The sequence below is a fragment of the Schistocerca piceifrons genome, chromosome 3 (assembly GCF_021461385.2).
Source record: "Schistocerca piceifrons isolate TAMUIC-IGC-003096 chromosome 3, iqSchPice1.1, whole genome shotgun sequence".
Lineage (NCBI taxonomy): Eukaryota > Metazoa > Arthropoda > Insecta > Orthoptera > Acrididae > Schistocerca > Schistocerca piceifrons.
Window position 1 is genome coordinate 601,953,886 of NC_060140.1, and position 20,247 is coordinate 601,974,132.

Genomic DNA, 20,247 nt, shown 5'->3' on the forward strand with positions numbered 1-20,247 from the left:
TAAAAAGAAAATACAGTGAAAGCTTGCTTAACGAACACATCCATAACGTGCAATTCGCATAAGGAGCAAAACAAATTGTAAAAAATGACTCACTTAATGAGTGATGTTTCACATAACAAGTGACAACATTTAATGTGACGTCACCTGCTGTTCATGCATGGCGTGGGAAATGTTCAACAATATGAACACCTTTCATTGTTGGCCGTGGCATATGAACAATGTCTTTAGTATGTACTGCAGTTTGGCTTTAGCGCTCATTCTGCTACCATCTTAGTGCAGCTTGTGTTCATACAGAGCTGTTTTTGCGTGCAAATTTTAATACCCTTTGTAGAAATGTCCCCGGAGATAAAGTCGCAAGAAGGTGACCATAATAGAAACAAAGTGACCTTAGGAATTAAACATAAAATCATTGGAAACATGAATGTGGTGTGAGCATTGCTGATTTAGCATGCACATACAATCTGTCTACATCAACTACTTGCACTATACTCAAGAGCAAGAGCAAGATTAAGGATACAGATGATTCAAAGGGAGTGACAAGAGTATCTAAACAATGGTTTAGTATTCTGGATGATGAGGGAAGCCATGGATTGTTTGAGAAGTTTAAGATAAGAGCCAACTTCCACAGCCTTGTGAGGCACAGCGAAGCAGCCAGCTCCGACACAAAGGCAGCAGAGAACTTTATCAAGCAGCTTCAAGATGCTCGTAGATTCTTAGGGTTATCTGCTGCAACAGGTTTTTAATTGTGATCAGACAGGTCTATTCTGTAAAAAGCTGCTGAAGTATACCTTTATAACATCAGAGGAAAATGTATTGCCCGATCAAAAGGCACTGCTGTTCTGTGCCAATGCAAGTGGCAATATGAAAATTAAACCACTGCTTGTTTACCATTCAGAAACTCCACGAGCCTTCATGAGGTGTTAAGTCCAGACGAGCAGGTTAAATGTGATGTGGAGGTTCAACAACAAGGTTTGGGTGACATATGATTATTTTTTTTGTGATTGGATCAATGAAATGTTTGGTCCATTGGTGAAGAAATATTTACTTGAGATGAATCTCCCACTCCATGTCTTGTTTGTTATGGACAACGCTCCTACCCATTCTCTAGGCCTGCAAGACCACCTCCTTGAAGAATTTCAATTAATCAAGATCCAGTTTCTGCCTCCCAACACCACTTCGTTACTGCAGCCTATGGACCAGCAGATTATTTCTAACTTTTAGAAGCTCTTCACTAAAGCATTCTTCAAGCATTGCTTTGAATTGACTGAAGCTACCAATTTCACTCTCAGAGAATTTTGGAAATATCATTTTAACTTCATTGCCTGTGACAAGATGATTGAAAAGGCGTGGGAAGGGGTTACCAAGGAAACTCTCACTTCTGCTTGGAAGAAGCTTTGACCGGAGTGCATTGTTGATTGTGACCCTGAAGCATTTGAGTCAGTACCTGTGGCACCTGTAGTCAATGAGAGTGTGTGTTTGACCAAGAGCATGGGACTAGAAGTGGATAACAGTGCTGTTGATGAGCTTGTGGAAGATCACAACCAAGAAACGACCATCTAAGAGCTTGTGGAGTTACAGAGGAGGACGAGGAGACAGTGGCAGAGGTGCTAACAGCAAAGCAGCAGTCTTCTGGCGCAATAAGAGAAATGCTGAAAGTATAGGAATTGGTTGCATTGTACGTCGATTATCACCACCCCAATAAAGTGGCTATGCATGCTACAAGTTTATTTGACAATAATGCTGTGTTGCACCTTCGCCAAGTGTTGAAGCATTGGCAGAAACAGATGACTATAGATAGCTTCCTAGTAAAAAAGAATTAGTTATGTATCATAAATAATAAAGTACATAATACTGTAAGTATAATTTTCTTTGAATAAAGGGCATGAATAACATAAAACTTTTATACTTTTTCTGCATGGAATGCATTATCATATTTTGTATTAATTTAGATGGGATAAATTGTTTTACTTAATGAATGTTTCACACTACGAGTAAGATTCTAGAATAAATTATGCTCTCTATGCAAGGTTCCACTGTAGTGGGGGAGGAAGCAGGAAGGGGGAGGACCAGACCGAAATTCCGTCCAAGTTCTCCACGTAGCAGTGGTCGAAGAGAGGAGGGAGAAGCGTCACAATATTAAATCATTCCAAAGTAAAAGAAAATGTATGTGAAGCAACTGATAATAAAGGAAACAGGAATAAAAAAAATAAAATAATAATAATAAAAAAAGAACAGACCCAGAAGTTGCAGAGAACAGCAGTGACTCGACCGAGTGATGTGGCACAGTGGTCAACACACTGGACTCGCATTCAGGAGGATGATGGTTCAAACCCACATGCGGCCATCGTAATTTAGGTTTTCCATGATTTCCCTAAATCGCTTCAGGCTAATCGCTGGGATGATTCCTTTGTAAGGGCACGGCCGACTTCCTTCCTCATCCTTTCCTAATCTGATGGGACTGATGATCTTGCTGTTTGGTCCCTCCCCCAAATCAACCTCCAACCAGCTGCAATGACTAGAGATGGAAATATTTATTTATTTATTTATTTATTTATTTATTATTCCGTAGAGTCAGGTAGTGAGCGAATTGCAGGGATAGGGAACATTTCAAATTGTATGTAGTTTAGATGTAACTTACATAAATGCAAACTATGCAGGTAAAACATCAAATTAAAAACATATATCCAACTAACAGAAAGTTGTGTTATGCTGAAGAAGGATCAGCAGGAAGCAGAGTTTAGCTAACTATTACACTCAACAAATAAATACATGAATACCAAAAACCAGATTTTTGAATGCCTTTGATAGTGCTCAAAATAAATATGTGTAAAACAATTTAAGTTTAGTGATGGTATTCATTTCCTATCAAAAATTCATGGACCGCATAAAAAGATTTCTCTATTAGATACTCCTTCAGAATGTGAATTTTGACACTTTGAGGGCATTTGATGTGTGATGGTAGTGCATTAAACATGTTGGAGTAATAAACCTCTTTTTAAATCAGATTTAGACTTTTCAGTTCCATGTACAAACTTCATGTGTTGTAGTAACAATATTCACGGTTGTCATTGTACAGAGCAAAGTTGTTACAGGTAAATGCCAACAAGGGAAAAATATACTATGAGGCTTTAGAAAGGATACCTATCTTTCAAAACAAGATCCTGTAAGGGTGTCTATGATGGACACCATTCATTATTCTAATAGCTTTTTTTTTCTTTTTCCACAGTGGATTCACCCCCCCCCCCCCCCCCCCCCCCCAAAGAGTTTGGTTCCCCAGAATATAATAGTATATGACATTAATGTATGAAAGCAGCCAAAGTAGGAAGCCTTAATGTTATCTACTTAATCCACAGAAGCAATAATTCCTTGTGCAAATATTGGTGAGCTAAATCTTTTAAAAAGATGAAGTATGTAGGTTGAAAAGGATGAATTAGCTGGGAGCAAGGCTAAATGAAAAGTGAAGCAAACAAATAAGGCTGCAAATGCACATTAAGAAATCGTACATACATTTTGTACAATTGAATACTTAAGGTAAAGCAATGTTGCTGATAAAACTCATAGCTGATTACTCAGTATGTTGCTGTCTGATTTTTCTTTCTGTTTGAAATTATCTCAAATCAATTATGTTATTGAGAGATTGCACTTATTTTAGAGATGTTAGGTTTTCATCATCATCATCATCATTTTATTATAACTTGGTACCACATTGATGCAGGGTTGGTATGGTGATTAGTGGATGTGATGTTAATTTAAGGGATGGCCAGATGCCCATCCTGTTGCCACCCCAACAAGTGTTTACCACAACTGTCTTTCTGTAGTGTTCTCCATGCGAAAGTGAACAAAAGTTTTCTAAATGTTTTTAAATTATGTAACTGAGATTGAACTTGGGTACGAGTCCTTTGTTCACCTGGTGGGAGGTGGAAAATTGCCTAAAAGCCACATTCAGGCTGACCGGCACACCTACCCTTGTCATTACTCTACCGGATAGATCTGGTGCTCCTCCACATCATGGAAGTGACACTTTAATATGCATGGCTATCCAGGCAGGTATGCTAGGTTTTTTATAATACAGTGTGTAAATATTTAGCCTGGAAGAATTTATAAATTATGTTTAAACAATGGAAAATCCAGGATGGAATGTAACAATACCAGAGAAGGAAAGTTACCACTCACCATATAGCAGAGATACTGAGTTGTGATAGGCACAACAAAAAGATTCATACAATTATAGTTTTCGGCCATTAAGGCCTTTGTCAGCAGTACACACACATATACACATGCACATACACATTCATGCAAAATTGGTGTGTGCAAGTTGCGTTTGCATGAATATGAATATGTGTGTGTGTGTGTGTGTGTGTGTGTGTGTGTGTGTGTCTACTGCTGACAAAGGCCTGAATGCCCGAAAGCTATAATTGTGTGAATCTTTTTGTTGTGCCTATCGTGACTCAGCATCTCCGCTATATGGTGAGTAGCAACTTTCCTTCTCTGGTATTGTTAAATTATGTTTAATGTTTCCGTTTCTGCATATTTCCTTTTGAAGCATTGGCATTATCCTTGTGATTGTTATTATGGTGTGTAATATTTTATTTAATATCCTACATGCTCTGATTTAAGTAATTCAGTTAGCTGAACAGAAATGCCTGGTTCTACCAGTAGCATCTTCCACATTCTCATTAAGATTTGTTTATCTTGTTTAAACTTCAAAATTTTGCTTTGATGAATACACATTTCTTGTTGTAATTCTATTGTGTTCACTTGTAAGCCAGTTCCATTTTCTGAGTCCTATTGTTATTCATTTTTTTCCCTTTCTGTTTGGCTTTTGTATCCACTCTCTCAGACATCTGAACTAGTCTGCTTTCTGAGTTATTCTGTGTGTTGATTCACAGTATGTTGTAACATTCAATAATTGTGTTTTTTCATATGAAATTTCTGGACTAATTCATGTAGTTTAGTAGCATCACTTGTCTCTGGTCTTCTGTTTCTACATTTACACACATACTACGCAGGCCACTGTATAGTGCATGGCAGAGGATACTTTTTACCGTAAGGAGTCATTTCCTTTTCTGTTCCCACTCGCAAATGGAATGAGGGAAAAATGACTTTCTACATGTCTCTGTATGAGCCCTACTTTCTATTATCTTTGTGGTCCTTATCCAACGTGTGCATTGGCGGCAGTAGAATCAATCAGCAGTAAGCTACAAATGCTGGTTCTCTATATTTTCTCAATAGTTGTTTGTGAATAGAATGTCATCTATCCCCGAGAGATTCCCATTTGACTTCACGAAGCGTCTTCCTAAAACTTGCATGTTGTTCAAGCAATACTCAAGAGTAGGTCACACTAGTATTCCATACAGTGTCTCCTTTGTAGAGAACTACACTTCCCTAAAATTCACCCAATAGATCAAAGTTGACCAATTGCCCTCCCTAATACCATCCTTATGTGCTTGTTCCATTACATATCGCTTTGCAACTTTTTTAAATTGCACACTATTATTGCTGTATTAGGACATTACAGGGTTACTTTTCATATTTGCATTAGCTTACATTTTTCCACATTTATTACAAACTGCCATTCATCACACCAACTGGAAATTCTGTCTAATCAAACTTGTATCCTCTTAAAGTCACTAAATGTTCACACATTCCTGTACACCTTAGAACCATCAGCAAATAGTCACAGATTGGCTACACCCTGAGCCAGCAGCCTGAAAACGACTGACTGCTGCCAAAAGTATCATTAGCTGTTTGCAAGCTGTGGCCAGTTGTTCCTACATCCACACACAGGATGCACACACTCCTATCCATTCTAGTATTTCTAAATTTTAAATATTAACCATAAAAGCACACAGAGAAAGATAAATATATAACTTGCTGCTGTCCTGTGTGTCACCACAGGAAGCTGGCTCCCTACTGAAACGTGTGGCTGGCCTTTCAAAAGAAATGACAACTGCTCTACAGACTACATGAATCTACACTTTACACTTACTGTAATGTGAGACTACACCTCTTAAATACAAAAATGTGGAAGGAATTAAAGTATAAAACTTTGGAAGCACACACAGAAAGCTAAATATGCAACTTGCTGCTCTCCTGGTGTCATCAGTTGAGGCTGGAACCTGTCATCTGGGATCTAAGGTCACACTTGGATCATTCCAGTGGCTGACAGAGGAGGGTAACTGTATTATCAATGAAAGCTAAGCAGTCTTTGTTCAGATTTCCTCCTTGTAAACCAGTCTTATATCATGAAACAAACTAAGTGCAAAATCCGTGCAATATGCATATAAGTCAACTTCAGATATTTCGTTTTTGTCCAGGAAAAAATTTGCTTTGAAAACATATGTCCAATAACTTCACATAAAATGTAAATGTGCTTTTCGTCTTGGCATCAGGTGAAATACCTTTATTGAAATGTCATGTTAGTTGAACTGGTGTCGCATTCATTTACAAAACTACATGTTATGTTGAGTGATGTACTTTTAGTGACTACTGCAGAATTTTGGTAATGAAGTCCAAGCTTTTTCAGTATTGGTGGCTGTGAAGAAATAACTAGATAAGTGAATTTATAGTTTGAAGTTAATAGCTCAAGAACAAAATAGCTAGCTACAACCAACAGGAACACTACAACATTTAGCAACATAATATGCCTAGCAAGTCTGTTAAGTTGCTACAGGTTTTATCATATGTTGGTAGCTAAATCTGCTTTTAACATACTCTCTCAGATCTCTTTGGTCCTGTGCGGTTAGGGATAAATCCAAACAAGCTGAAGCACCTTTCAGTTTTTAGGCTCTTGGATTATTGATGAAATGTTGTGGGTTTGTGGGCTCAGACAAACCTGAGATTGTTTTCAATGGTAGCATCTTTTCTACTTTCATAAATGCAAGTAATTTCCTTGTACTTACTTGTTCTGTAGAACAAGATTTGTTAAACTTTACATCTTTTTCATTACTGCTTTGTTTTCTGTGAATATTTAATAAATATTTTTAAGCTTATATATTGAATTTTAATGCTTTTTGTGTAATGGCATTTAAGTTAAAAGATGCTTTCATCTCATTCCTCATTGCCTATCCTCTCCAACCACTGCATTTCCTGGTGTTGGCGCATATTTGTAGGTGCCCCCTCCTCCCCTGATAGTACAATAATTTCCTGGATATATGTGCTGCATTACCTATTAAATCCACAGTGGCTGTCCACTCTGTACTTTTGTTATTGGCATATAAACTCAACATTCTTTTAAGCAGTTGAAAGTCCAGGAAGGACCAACGTTATGAATTGTATTTTTATTCATCTCATGATGTACATTTGCAATCTGTTTGGTTTGGATACAGGAGACATGTCAAAAATTTATAATACAGTTACAGTGATTTTTACATTAATAAATAATAAAACTAGAAGGATATTTCTTGGAATGTGTAACACATTGTATCCAGCTCAAATTTCGAGTTTGTCCTCCACGAATTCATCCACCGAGTAATAACACTTCAGTGTAAGTACCTCATACAGCTTTCTTGTAAGTGAACCTAAATTCATCTGCATCAACTTGTTCCCTTTTAATTTATTACAAATTTTCATTCCCATGTATTTAGGTCCCTGGGCATACATTCTGAAGCAGTGTGTGGGGAGCATAAAATTTTCTTAGTTTCTAGTATCATGTGAATGGAAAAAATGGTTTCCCTCAAATAATTCATGTGTGGTGTACAAAAATATAATAATCTCATATATGTATAAGGATGGCAGAGTTAAAATATTAAGTTTCCTAAATAATGGTTGACATTGTTCTTTGTGAGTTGCAGTGCACATATTTCAAATGATTTTTTTTTCTGTATTTGTAGTATCTGCACTTGTTTGTCGAGTTACCCCAAAAAACAATACCATACCTAATAATGAATTCAAAGTAGCTTGTATATGCTACTTTTCATGTGTCTATGTCAGTTGCAGTTGATAATATTTGCATTGCAAATGTAAAATTGCCCATTTTATTGGCCAGATATTCAATGTGTGCCTGCTAGCTCAAATTTTTATCTACATTTAAACCTAAGAATTTGACTGAGTCAGTTTCTTTTGTATCTTGTTTGTTGTGTACAATCTTAATCTGCTCACATTTTGACTTTTTGGTTTTGAACGCATCACATGAGTCTTAGATATGTTTAGATTCAACCCATTTAGCTGAAACCAAGTTTCTAAGGTAGTGAGGGTACTGATCACAGATTCGGGAATTTTTTCCAAAGCCTGATCTTCAACTAAGACAGAAGTATCATCTGCAAACAGAACTGATGGGAAACTGATATTTAATGGTAAGCCATTAACATACACTCCTGGAAATTGAAATAAGAACACCGTGAATTCATTGTCCCAGGAAGGGGAAACTTTATTGACACATTCCTGGGGTCAGATACATCACATGATCACACTGACAGAACCACAGGCACATAGACACAGGCAACAGAGCATGCACAATGTCGGCACTAGTACAGTGTATATCCACCTTTCGCAGCAATGCAGGCTGCTATTCTCCCATGGAGACGATCGTAGAGATGCTGGATGTAGTCCTGTGGAACGGCTTGCCATGCCATTTCCACCTGGCGCCTCAGTTGGACCAGCGTTCGTGCTGGACGTGCAGACCGCGTGAGACGACGCTTCATCCAGTCCCAAACATGCTCAATGGGGGACACATCTGGAGATCTTGCTGGCCAGGGTAGTTGACTTACGCCTTCTAGAGCACGTTGGGTGGCACGGGATACATGCGGACGTGCATTGTCCTGTTGGAACAGCAAGTTCCCTTGCCGGTCTAGGAATGGTAGAACGATGGGTTCGATGATGGTTTGGATGTACCGTGCACTATTCAGTGTCCCCTCGACGATCACCAGTGGTGTACGGCCAGTGTAGGAGATCGCTCCCCACACCATGATGCCGGGTGTTGGCCCTGTGTGCCTCGGTCGTATGCAGTCCTGATTGTGGCGCTCACCTGCACGGCGCCAAACACGCATACGACCATCATTGGCACCAAGGCAGAAGCGACTCTCATTGCTGAAGACGACACGTCTCCATTCGTCCCTCCATTCACGCCTGTCGCGACACCACTGGAGTCGGGCTGCACGATGTTGGGGCGTGAGCGGAAGACGGCCTAACGGTGTGCGGGACTGTAGCCCAGCTTCATGGAGACGGTTGCGAATGGTCCTCGCCGATACCCCAGGAGCAACAGTGTCCCTAATTTACTGGGAAGTGGCGGTGCGGTCCCCTACGGCATTGCGTAGGATCCTACGGTCTTGGCGTGCATCCGTGCGTCGCTGCGGTCCGGTCCCAGGTCGACGGGCACGTGCACCTTCCGCCGACCACTGGCGACAACATCGATGTACTGTGGAGACCTCACGCCCCACGTGTTGAGCAATTCGGCGGTACGTCCACCCGGCCTCCCGCATGCCCACTATACGCCCTCGCTCAAAGTCCGTCAACTGCACATACGGTTCACGTCCACGCTGTCGCGGCATGCTACCAGTGTTAAAGACTGCGATGGAGCTCCGTATGCCACGGCAAACTGGCTGACACTGACGGCGGCGGTGCACAAATGCTGCGCAGCTAGCGCCATTCGACGGCCAACACCGCGGTTCCTGGTGTGTCCGCTGTGCCGTGCGTGTGATCATTGCTTGTACAGCCCTCTCGCAGTGTCCGGAGCAAGTATGGTGGGTCTGACACAACGGTGTCAATGTGTTCTTTTTTCCATTTCCAGGAGTGTAGAAGAGAAATAGGACTGGGCCTAATATGGAGCCTTGAGGAACTCTCTGAAATAATTTTTTTTTTTTCTTCCCCACTTTAAAAATAATATGCGCCATTTGAAGAGATGCTAACTCTTTGCTTTCTGTTGGATAAGTACGATTTAAGCCATTGTAGGGCACTACCACTGCTGCCAATGCCATACTTTTGAAGTTTGTAAATTAGCAGTGCATGGTTTACAGAATCAAACACCTTTGTGAGGTCGCAGAAAATTCCTGCCACCGTATTTCTCTTCTCTGATGATGTACTTATTTTCTCAATGAAACTGTTTACTGCATCTATGATGTTTTTTTCTCCTGCTGAAAACCAAATTGAGTGTTTAGAATAACAGAATACTTTGGAAGAAAGTTTTGGATTTGTGCAACAGGAAGTTTTTCAAATATTTTAGATAGGACTGGGAGAATCGAGATAAGACGATAATTTACCATCATCTCTGTTGATCCCTTCTTGAAGAGTGGTTTGACTTCAGCATATTTCAGTACCTCTGGGAATCAGCCCTCTTCAAAACATTGATTTATTGTTTCAGCTAGTGGGTTTGCGATTCTGTTGTGTACCACTTTTAACTTTGATGGGTATTCCATCCCAACCTGCAGATTTTTTGTTTCTTAATGTTAGAATAGCATTTTCCACATCCTCCACAGAAACTTTTAAGAATTTTGTAAAGTTTTCAGAATTTTCACCTAGCCCAAAGGGATTTACTTTGTTGTGATAATCTGTTATATGTACATCAGACCTAGCTACATTTATAAAGTATTCTGGTATTTGAGTTGGATTTGCAATAGTATTTCCTTCAATGTCAATTTTTGATATTTCTTGGTTACAGGCTTTAACACCTAACTGAGATTTAATGGCTGACCACACAGCCTTTGTCTTATTTTTATGATTTAAAATTAGCCTGTTATTTGCCAGTTGTTTTGCTGCCATGACAACTCTTTTAAATTTGGTTTTATAGAGTCTACCATATTCAATGAAATTAATATCTATATTATATTTTAGTTCTCTATGCAGTTGCCTTTTCCTTACACTGGAAATTTTTATGCCCTGGGTAATCTACTTTACTTTATCTGTTTTTTTTATTGCTGCAGAGTCTAGGTGAAAATGTTTAATTAAATGCACCAATAAAACTATTTAGGAATTTCTCAAAGTTTTCGTCACTTGAGTTACAATGATCAAAAGTCCATATTTTCTCTTTTAGCTTCTCACTACATATTAGCAAGTTTTCTTTTCTAAAGTTCCTGCTTATATGGGTTCTCATGCATGTGAGATGTTCCTGTCTGTCTGTGGCAGTTCAATGAACAATGCACAATAATCTGAAATATCTAGAATTAGACAAAATTTATACTCATCTTCATATACATAATTAGTTAGAACATTGTCAATACATGTTGCTGATTGCCCAGTGTCTCTGGTACATTCAAAGAAACTCAATTTGAAACCATATTTCTTTATTAAGTCAGTGAATCTTGAAGCTTGGCTACTATCGCATGTGATACCAATATATATGGGAAGGGTATAGAGAGCTACTCACCACATAGAGGAGGCCTTAGCTTCTAGAATAACAGTGACACTCTACTTCTGATGAAGGATATAATCTGAAATGTAAACATTTCTGGCATCCTTTTTCATTCTGTCTGGCAACCACCATCAGTTGAGCCCCTATGATGAGAATGTAATTATGTGACATAATATGAAGAATTACGGCGTTATTGTGGTATGGTATCTTAATTGTGAATGTTTTTAAATATTTTTGCTCCAGATGTCAGATATACATTGTGCTTGTACTTACATGGCAATTATGTGTCACCATTGCAGGAGGGACTCTCCTGGTAATATAGTAACTGATGTGCAACTTCTACAGCAACAAAGACTCTTACTACACAATAATTGTAAAAACAAAGCATAGGATTATAGACAGAGAGATACTGAACAAAACATGTTTGTCTGTTGATAGGACAATGTGTGAAGCTTTCAGTAACTACTGTAACTGAATATTGTCAAAGGGTCCCTCACAAAACACAAAAAAATTCTGGCTATATATAAAGCTGTTATTGGCACCAAAGTTAATGTCCAGACACTCATTACAAGACATGACACACCCATCTATGAAAAGGATAGCAGAAATGACCCACAGAACTATTGTACAATATCCTACATTTACATTTGGTATATAATTAGAACATATTCTGAGCTTATACGTAATGAGGTATCTAGAACAGAATGTCCTTCTCCATTACAACCAGCATGAATTTTGAAAAGTCAGTTGGGCTAATCCCAACTCACACTGTCTCACACAACTTTCTTTCTGAGCACTTGTGCTGTGGCTAGAAATGTTCTCCATCAACTATTTATAACTTTTCGTTAATCACAGTAGGAGGTTGACAGAGCTTCATGTAGAATTTAATGGTGCAGTACTGTTCATTCTTTTGCTGGTTCATTGTCATAAGACACCAGCAGATACAACTTTACTTCAGATGCTCTCAAAACTCCTGTAGCAACTGCAGCAAGTTTAAAAGTGCATTGAGTCCAGGGCATTATTCAGCCAGTCATGCGGAGGGAGAAGCAACGACACTGTCAGTTCGTACACAGTCTTACCAGTCTCACGTCTTTTCGTAACACATTTCGTAAGTGTCTCTGCTGTTATACATAAGCGGCATTCAAAAAGAAACAAGCCACAGTCTGGAATGCACGAACTGGTGACAGGAGGGTAATATCGTGGCGTGTGTACCAAGGAGTGGTTCCGACCAGAACGTGGAAATTCACAGCCCCTCACTGGAGGGCACGTGTGCATGTCACGTGACTATATAGAGCTAGCAGCAGCATGCATCAATTGTCCAACACTGCCAGTTGCATTGCAAACAGTGACATGGAGGCATCAAAAGAAGAGCAAAGAGGTGTTGTTCATTTTCTGACAGCAGAAGGAGTAGGAGGAATGAGCATTCATTGACGAATGTCACAAGTGTATGGTGAACACTGCATGTCCCTTGCAGTGGTCAAGGCGTGGCACAAGCACTTCAGGGAAGGACATTAGCCGATGATGCACAGTCTGGAGCATGACACTGCATTACCAATGGCATTGCCCAGCTGGTGGATGCACTTATTATCCAGGACCTCCAAGTGACAGTGAAAGCCATAGCTGCTGTGGTCTGATTGAGCGTCAGAAGTTTTCACACCATCATGAAGGAACAACTGCACATGTGCAAAGTGTGTGCCCAATGACTGCCCCACAGTCTTCAACCACACCAGAAAGCATATTGAATGGCCAAGTGTCTTGCTCATCTGCAGCGCTATGCTCGGGAAGGGAATGCGTTCCTGCCACGAGTGGTGGCTGGAGAGGAGTCATGGTGTCATCACTTTCAACCAGAATCAAAATGACAAAGTCTCCAGTGGAAGCATCCTAGGTCACCACCACCAAAAAAAGTCAAGGCCATCCACACAAGTGCAGGAAACATTATGCTAACGTCCTTGTTTGACCAAGATGCCCCCCCCCCCCCTTCTGATTCGCTTCCTGTAGCATGGCACAACAGTGTATGCCCAGCGTTACTTGCAAACCTTGGCCATCCTTCCCCAAGCAATCAAATCAAAATGACCCGGCATCCTCACCCATGGGGGATGGGGGGTCATTCTGCTCCAGAACAATGCAAAGCCTCATACGCCTAACACAGTCGCGGCAGAAATTCAAATGGGAGGTTGTTGGCCACCCTCCATAGAGTCCATACTTCTCTCCCTGTGATTACGCTATTTTCGGACCCCTTAAAAAGACTCTGAGGGGCAAACGATTCACCTGAGACAATGACTTCCAGCTGTAATTATGCCTCCGGCTTGTTTCTTTTTTAATGCCCCTTGTAATTTTAATCACCTTTTACAAGGGCCTTCAAATGTAGTTAGACCCACTTTTCTTTTCATGCATTTCAGTTTTATGGTTTTTGTCACCTTATGCTACCAAAATCCCTTTGCGATTTCACTGTGTAATTTTCTTATGTTCTTTTTGTTGGGTCTTGATGTTTTTATTTTTAGTTTTACTATGTACCTCTGCCATGTTGTTATATAGTATTCCAAGAGGCTTACACAGCTTCTTGTGCTGTCTTCTGTGATGTTAATTTATTGTGAATCCTCCTAGACAGTTAATCTTGACCTTCTGTGATTTCATTTGGTATTATTGCATTTTTCAAATTTAATTATTTCTCATTAGGTTAGGGGTACTGTAACATATAGTTGAGTTACTGTAAAATAGATCATGGTTTGCTTTTTCTAAGTTTCTTTTTTCTAAATTTCAGCGATTGATGGTCTCTGTGAAGAACCTGTCTATTACAATAGAAGAAAGGCTTCTACTGAAACTTTTCCTATTTGTGGGGTACAGCCAGTTGGATGCTGACCAAGAAGCTATGGAAGAAAGTGATGTTGAGACTCAGAGATTGATCACTGAAGCCTCATCAATTAGTACAAAGCGCTATTACTTTGGAAGTTTACGTCTTGAGCCCAGCCAGGTTTGAAATTTTTTTCCAGTGAACTTTATATCAGAAATGTAGACAGTCATCATGATTTCTGTAATTCACACATTGCAGGAAGTCTTTCAGATAGTAATTATCATAATTTCCATTGTAGATTCGGTTGAGTGTATTGACATCTAACAAGTTGGCTCCTGAACTGCGCACTATCAAGCGTAAACTTGGACTGAAGCTAATTAAATTTGAAGATGCCGCAGTTGATTTGGAGCCATACTACAAAACCCATCAGTTTGAGAGCAGTCTTTTCCTTGTTAATTCTATAATCAAACATTTCAAAGAGGTATGTACCAATCACTGTTTAAAAAAATCTAGATGTGTGACATATTTTAGAATGATATACACTACCTGAAAAAGAAATGGAGGGGTGGGGGGGGGGGGGAGGGGGGGAGCACCCAGAAGTCATGGTCAGATGTCAGTGTAACTTCATACACATACACACCATGGGTGAGTATGTGAATGATTAGAGTTTTACTTCTCTGTGACAGGTATAATGGCCACCAGAACCCATTAGTGTTGTTACAAGGCCAGGTAGGGTATATAAGTGGCATTAACACTGTCCACTGTCATATGTTGAGTGATCTCTGCGAAGGACATAAAGATGTTGCTCACTTGTGTGAGACAATGTTGTCAGTACCTGACAGAGTTTCAAAAGGTCTTCATTGTGGGTTTCTATTTGGCTGGCTGGCCACATCATGGAGTGTCCATGTGGCATTAAGAAGTGACAGTGGCCTGATGTTGGACTGCATTGGAATATGAGAGCAGGCATAATCATCATCAGGTTTCCAGCTGACTACGTCTGACCAACACACTGGAGGATCACTGTATTATGCACCAAGCATTTTGTAACACTTGCCAGAACAAATAATTCATCATTCTGTGTCATTCTGCACCATTAGTTAGAGACTTGCAACAGCTGGGCTAGGAAAGTACTGTCCCATGTGTAGGTTACAATTAACACCATGACCCAAATAGCTGCAAATGAAATACTGGTGTAACTGGGAAGCATGGACTGCTGATGATAGTGTCACATTGTGTTCAATGATGAATCACAGTTCTGCAGTACGTGGGGAGAGATCCCACTCTTTCAATATTTTCAAGAGACATAGCAGTGCCACTCCTGGCATCTTGGTCAGGTACGATTTCAGGTGTTTGCTGGTAGCAAGTGAGGGACAACAATCTGTCATGGAAATCCTGTTCCCTCTCATGTGACACTATTGTGGTGCCATTTTTCAACATGACAGTTCTCATCCACACATGGTACACATCTCTATGAACTAGATGCATGATGTTGAGGCACTCCCATGGCCAGCAAGGGGCCCAGATCTTTCTCCAATAGAACATGTGTAGGAGCAGATTAGATGGCAACTCCATACAGTGCCCGTATCTAGGATATCAAGGACCATTTAAAACATTTGTGGATTGTTGGCCTCAGGAGAGGATGCAATGACTTTATGATAACCTTCCCAACCAAATCAGTGCATGCATCCACACCAGAAGGTATGCAATGACATACTGATAAGTGGGCTCAGACTGTCAGGTTCCTTAAAAAAATTTTATTACATTTTGCACTCACTGTGAAGTAAAATCATACACTCTCTTATCCTGTGAAGTTTCATTTCATTTCTTAGTCCCCTTCAGGGTGTTTTACTTTTTTTATTGGGCAGTTTATTATGTAAAGAATTTTCCTAATTGAAGGGGTAGGGAGAAGAAAGTACTAACATGAGCATGTTTTGAGATATTGCGTATTGCATGTTTGGTTAAATTCAAAGACAAGAACATACATACCGTAAGAGAAAACAGTATGTATAGTAGACAGAGCTATCTAGCAGTATGTAGGCAGCTACTATGTACTGGCATGACACACACCCGAAAACACAACAGATAATGTGTTCAGTCATATACCTACTAAATTGAGGATTAGTAGTTTCTTCTGCCAATCCCTTCAGTTTACACATGTTAATAGTCTCCTTTCATGCACTTTTTAATTTTTTACTAAAATAGATATTTGTCTAATTAAATATTTTGTGACGTTAAGAGGTGTACATCAATTAGGCATTCAATTATGTATGAGGCCTCTGCAGAAAGTAAGTTTACTAAATTTTTATGTAATTAAAAAAAATATTTTTGAATAAAAAGGAATTGCAGGATATTGTTGATATACTTGTTGACTAGTTTTCCATGTAATCATTGTCCTGTTCGATGTTCGTTGATGAGCCATGGTTCAAGCTTCTTTATGCTCTCCTCGATGAACTCTTCAGCCAGCTCCTTCATCCACTTCAGAACCCCTTTCTGCACCAGCTCGTCAGTTGAACATTTAATTCCACTCTTGTGTGTCTTCAGGTAAGTGAAAAGATGATGATCTGAAGGCATCAAGTCACGGGAAGGTGAGTGGTGGTGCAAAACATCCCAACCAGGTGAGTCTAAGAGTGCTTTCATGGCTAAGGTTTTGTGAGGATGAGCAATCTGGTGCAACAAGCACATTTGCCTCATTGGCATTCCCCTCCTTTTGTTTTGAATGCCCTTTAGAGTTTTTTAGGGTCTCACAGTATCACTGTGCGTTGATGGTCTCCCCCCGAAGCATAAATTCGACCAAAAATGCCTTTTTGATCCCAAAACATTGAGGCCATCATTTTTTTACCCAAAATTGTGGTTTCAAATTTTTTGACAGATGGGTAATTGGTGTGATGACTCTGTTTTGTCACAGGCCTGCAATCGGCCATCCTTGTTTCATCTCCAGTCACAATAGAGCTCAGAAAATCCTTACCTTCCAGTTCAAGTTGCTCAAGAGTGTGTGGGCACTATTGACCCAATTTTTCTTGTGTTGCTCAGTCAGCTGTTTTGGGACTCATCTTGCACACAGTTTCTGGTATACAACCATTTCTGAGAGTATCTCATATGAGAGAGTTCTGGAGTTTTGTGGAAACATCATAGAAATTTACTCCATTGTCAGTTGTTGACCTTCATGATGTTTTCTCAATTTTTTACATCAATACATCAGTCAGAATAAATGATTTTCCACTCCTGTGTTCGTCATAAACATTTGTTCTACCTCAATTAAACTCCCTACACTACTTAAATACACTACCTCTGTTCATAACACCTTCGCAATAAACCATTTTGATTCACAAAGAAATTTCCTTCAGCATGTGGCTCGCACTTGGCACAATTTCTGACCATCTTCATTCATGCATCTGGACACTATAATGTGAGTCTACCTACCATCCTTTTCCTGTCATGCTTGCTCTGGTCAAGAGACCCCACTCTACCACTCTTTTCTAACCCTCACAAAACAGAAAACCACAGAGTTATTTCTGTATGTCCATCTTTTTAGCAATGGTTGTGGGACTTGGCTGTTTGATAGAGGATGTCAAATTAAATGCCTTTCAGCTGTCAATTTTCAACCTTATTTTATTGGGCAACCAGTTTCAGCATTTTACCGACCGATGTGTAGGAATAATCTACCTCACTTGTGATCTACTAATACTAGTATTGCTGGCCCCTGTTTTGGTCACAAGTGATGCAGATTATTCCTACACATCAGTCAGTGACCTGAAGATGGTGTAGTAAAATGCTGAAACTGGTTGCCCAATAAAATAAGGTTGAAAATTGACAGCTGAAAAGTGTTTAATTTGACATCCTCTACAGAGCTTTATGTTCACAGTACACTTAATTTCTGAACATGCCTTATACAAACGCTACTGCACACTTCCTCGTATGCTCCTGTAATCATATTTACTGCATATAGAATGCATGCTCATCAGCTGCAATTACCCGCTGACAAATAAGCCTTGTTGGGAAGTGGCTGTAAATAACTGATAGAAAGAACAAGGGAATACATTACTAAAGTTTATTCTTTTGCCAAGAGTGATTTTCTGTAGCCACTGTCGTGCACTGGAAGGGAAATAGGTATGTTTTTTTTTCTTCTCCTGTAGCCACTGTCATACACTGGAATGGAAATTTGAGTGTTTTTTTTTTCCTTTGTTTGCTATGGGGGGGAGGGGGGGGGGGTACAAATGTCAGAAATTATTGATGTAGTACCCTTTGAAATTACTTACACTAAGTGTACATATCATGCACTTAACAAAAGCACTGCTAATAACAACTGATGATAACAACAACAATGATGGAAAATGTGACAGACATTGCAAGGATAAAAGAAATCTCTAGTTGCTTTGGTATGAGATGTGTGTACAGTAAGGAGGAGCTACTGTATTTATTTTTAAATCAGTTTGAAATGTATTAAAGAGATTAGAATATTAGTTCAAATACAATTTGATTAATAAAATAAATAGAAGCCAGAGAAGGTAGAGAAATGAAAATTAATACAATATATTTCTATAAGGTTGTGGCAGCTGATATTACTATGATATTTTGTAGGCAGGGCAGATAGGCACAACAAAAAGACTACTAAACACTAAGCTTTCAGCCAAAAAGGCTCCTGCCGAAATAGACAAAACACACACACACACACACACACACACACACACACACAGATATATATTCACGCTCACACATGCATGACCACTGTCTCTGGCTGCCAGGACCAGACCGTCTCTGTCAGAATTATGTCATAATCCACAAACTGAAGTTTTTATTTCTTCTCCCTGCTTCATACGTAAATGTATATATCTCACAAATTGTAGCAAATTTCTAGAAAAAGAGTGAGTATGGATAAATTTAACATGACAGTTAAGCTACCTTTATGCTAAATTTTACTATATGTAATTTTGTTTTGTTTTGTTGATTCCAGAAACATTTTAAATTTAAAATCACTTGAATATGTGGTTAGATTGTTTATAAAACTTTTGTATATTGCTGGTGCTGCTGTGTTATTATTTTTGTCATTGTTGTTGGCGTGATCTTCAGTACGAAGGTGGGTTTGAAGAAACTCTCCACTTTAGGCTGTTCTGTGTGAGTGCGATCTCTTCATACACATTGTGATCTACATCCACTTGAACCTATTTGCTGTAGTCAAGCTTTGGTGTCCCTGAACAATTTTTATTGCCTTCACTTTCCTCTCTTTTGAAACAGATAACTGATGATTCCTTGATGCCTCAGGATGTGTTTTCTCTCCACTTCGGTACCTTTTCATTACGTATCTGATCGACCCCTCTAATCTTTCTGCATTCTTAACAAATATTCCATTACTAAAGCTTTTATTTTTTTCTCATTTGAACTGTTTGTCATCCACATTTCACTTATGTATAATGCTAAACTCCTAATTTAAATCAGTCATTAACATATTTCTCTGTTTTTGGAAACACTTTTCTGGCAATTGCAAATCTGCATTTTATGTCTTTACTTGTGCTATTGTTAGTGATTTCGCTGCACAAATACTAGAGCTTGTCTACATCTTTCAGTGTTTTATTCCATACTCCCAGTTCCCCCAAATCATATAATTTAATTCAGTTATATTCCATTCCAGTTTTCTGGGTATTCATCTTATAACCTCTTTTCAAGACACTGTCCAGTCTGCTGAACTAATTTTCTAAGTCCTTTGCTGTCTCTGTCAGAATGATGTCATCATCTTCAAACGATAAAGTTTTTATTTTTTCTCTCTAAGCTTAACCATACTGTTGTCAAATTTCTCTCTGTTTTACTTAAATGATTATTCTGTGTACAAACTGAATAACATTGGGGGTAGGCTACAACCATGCCTCACTCCCTTCTCAGCTACTGCTTCGCTTTCATGCCCTTCGGCTCTTATGACTACAATCTGGCTTCTGTACAATTTTTTGCTACCTTTATTTTATGCGTGCTATCTTCAGAATTTCAAAAAATGTGTTTCAGACAACATTTTCTAAAGCTTTCTGTAAATCTACAAATGTTACAATTTAAGGTTTACCATGAGGGATAATAATTAAGAGTATATTTGTTGTTCTTTGGTCTACAAACCAAATGTTACCAATGTTATATTTTCTCGTTGTTTTCCTTTTTGACAGTTCCTTCTTTACTTCCCATTGTCAAGGTG

The 20,247-nt window shown here is 39.2% G+C and overlaps 1 protein-coding gene across 1 annotated transcript in view; it reads left to right on the plus strand.

Annotated features, from left to right (window-relative positions):
- The window catches only part of LOC124787832 (vacuolar protein sorting-associated protein 13D), a 557,316-nt gene that overhangs the window by 496,224 nt on the left and 40,845 nt on the right, over positions 1-20,247 (plus strand). Inside the window, exons 59-60 of the mRNA XM_047254770.1 lie at positions 14,046-14,255; positions 14,374-14,556. Coding sequence (XP_047110726.1) covers positions 14,046-14,255; positions 14,374-14,556 — 393 coding nt within the window. The remainder of the gene's footprint in view (positions 1-14,045; positions 14,256-14,373; positions 14,557-20,247) is intronic.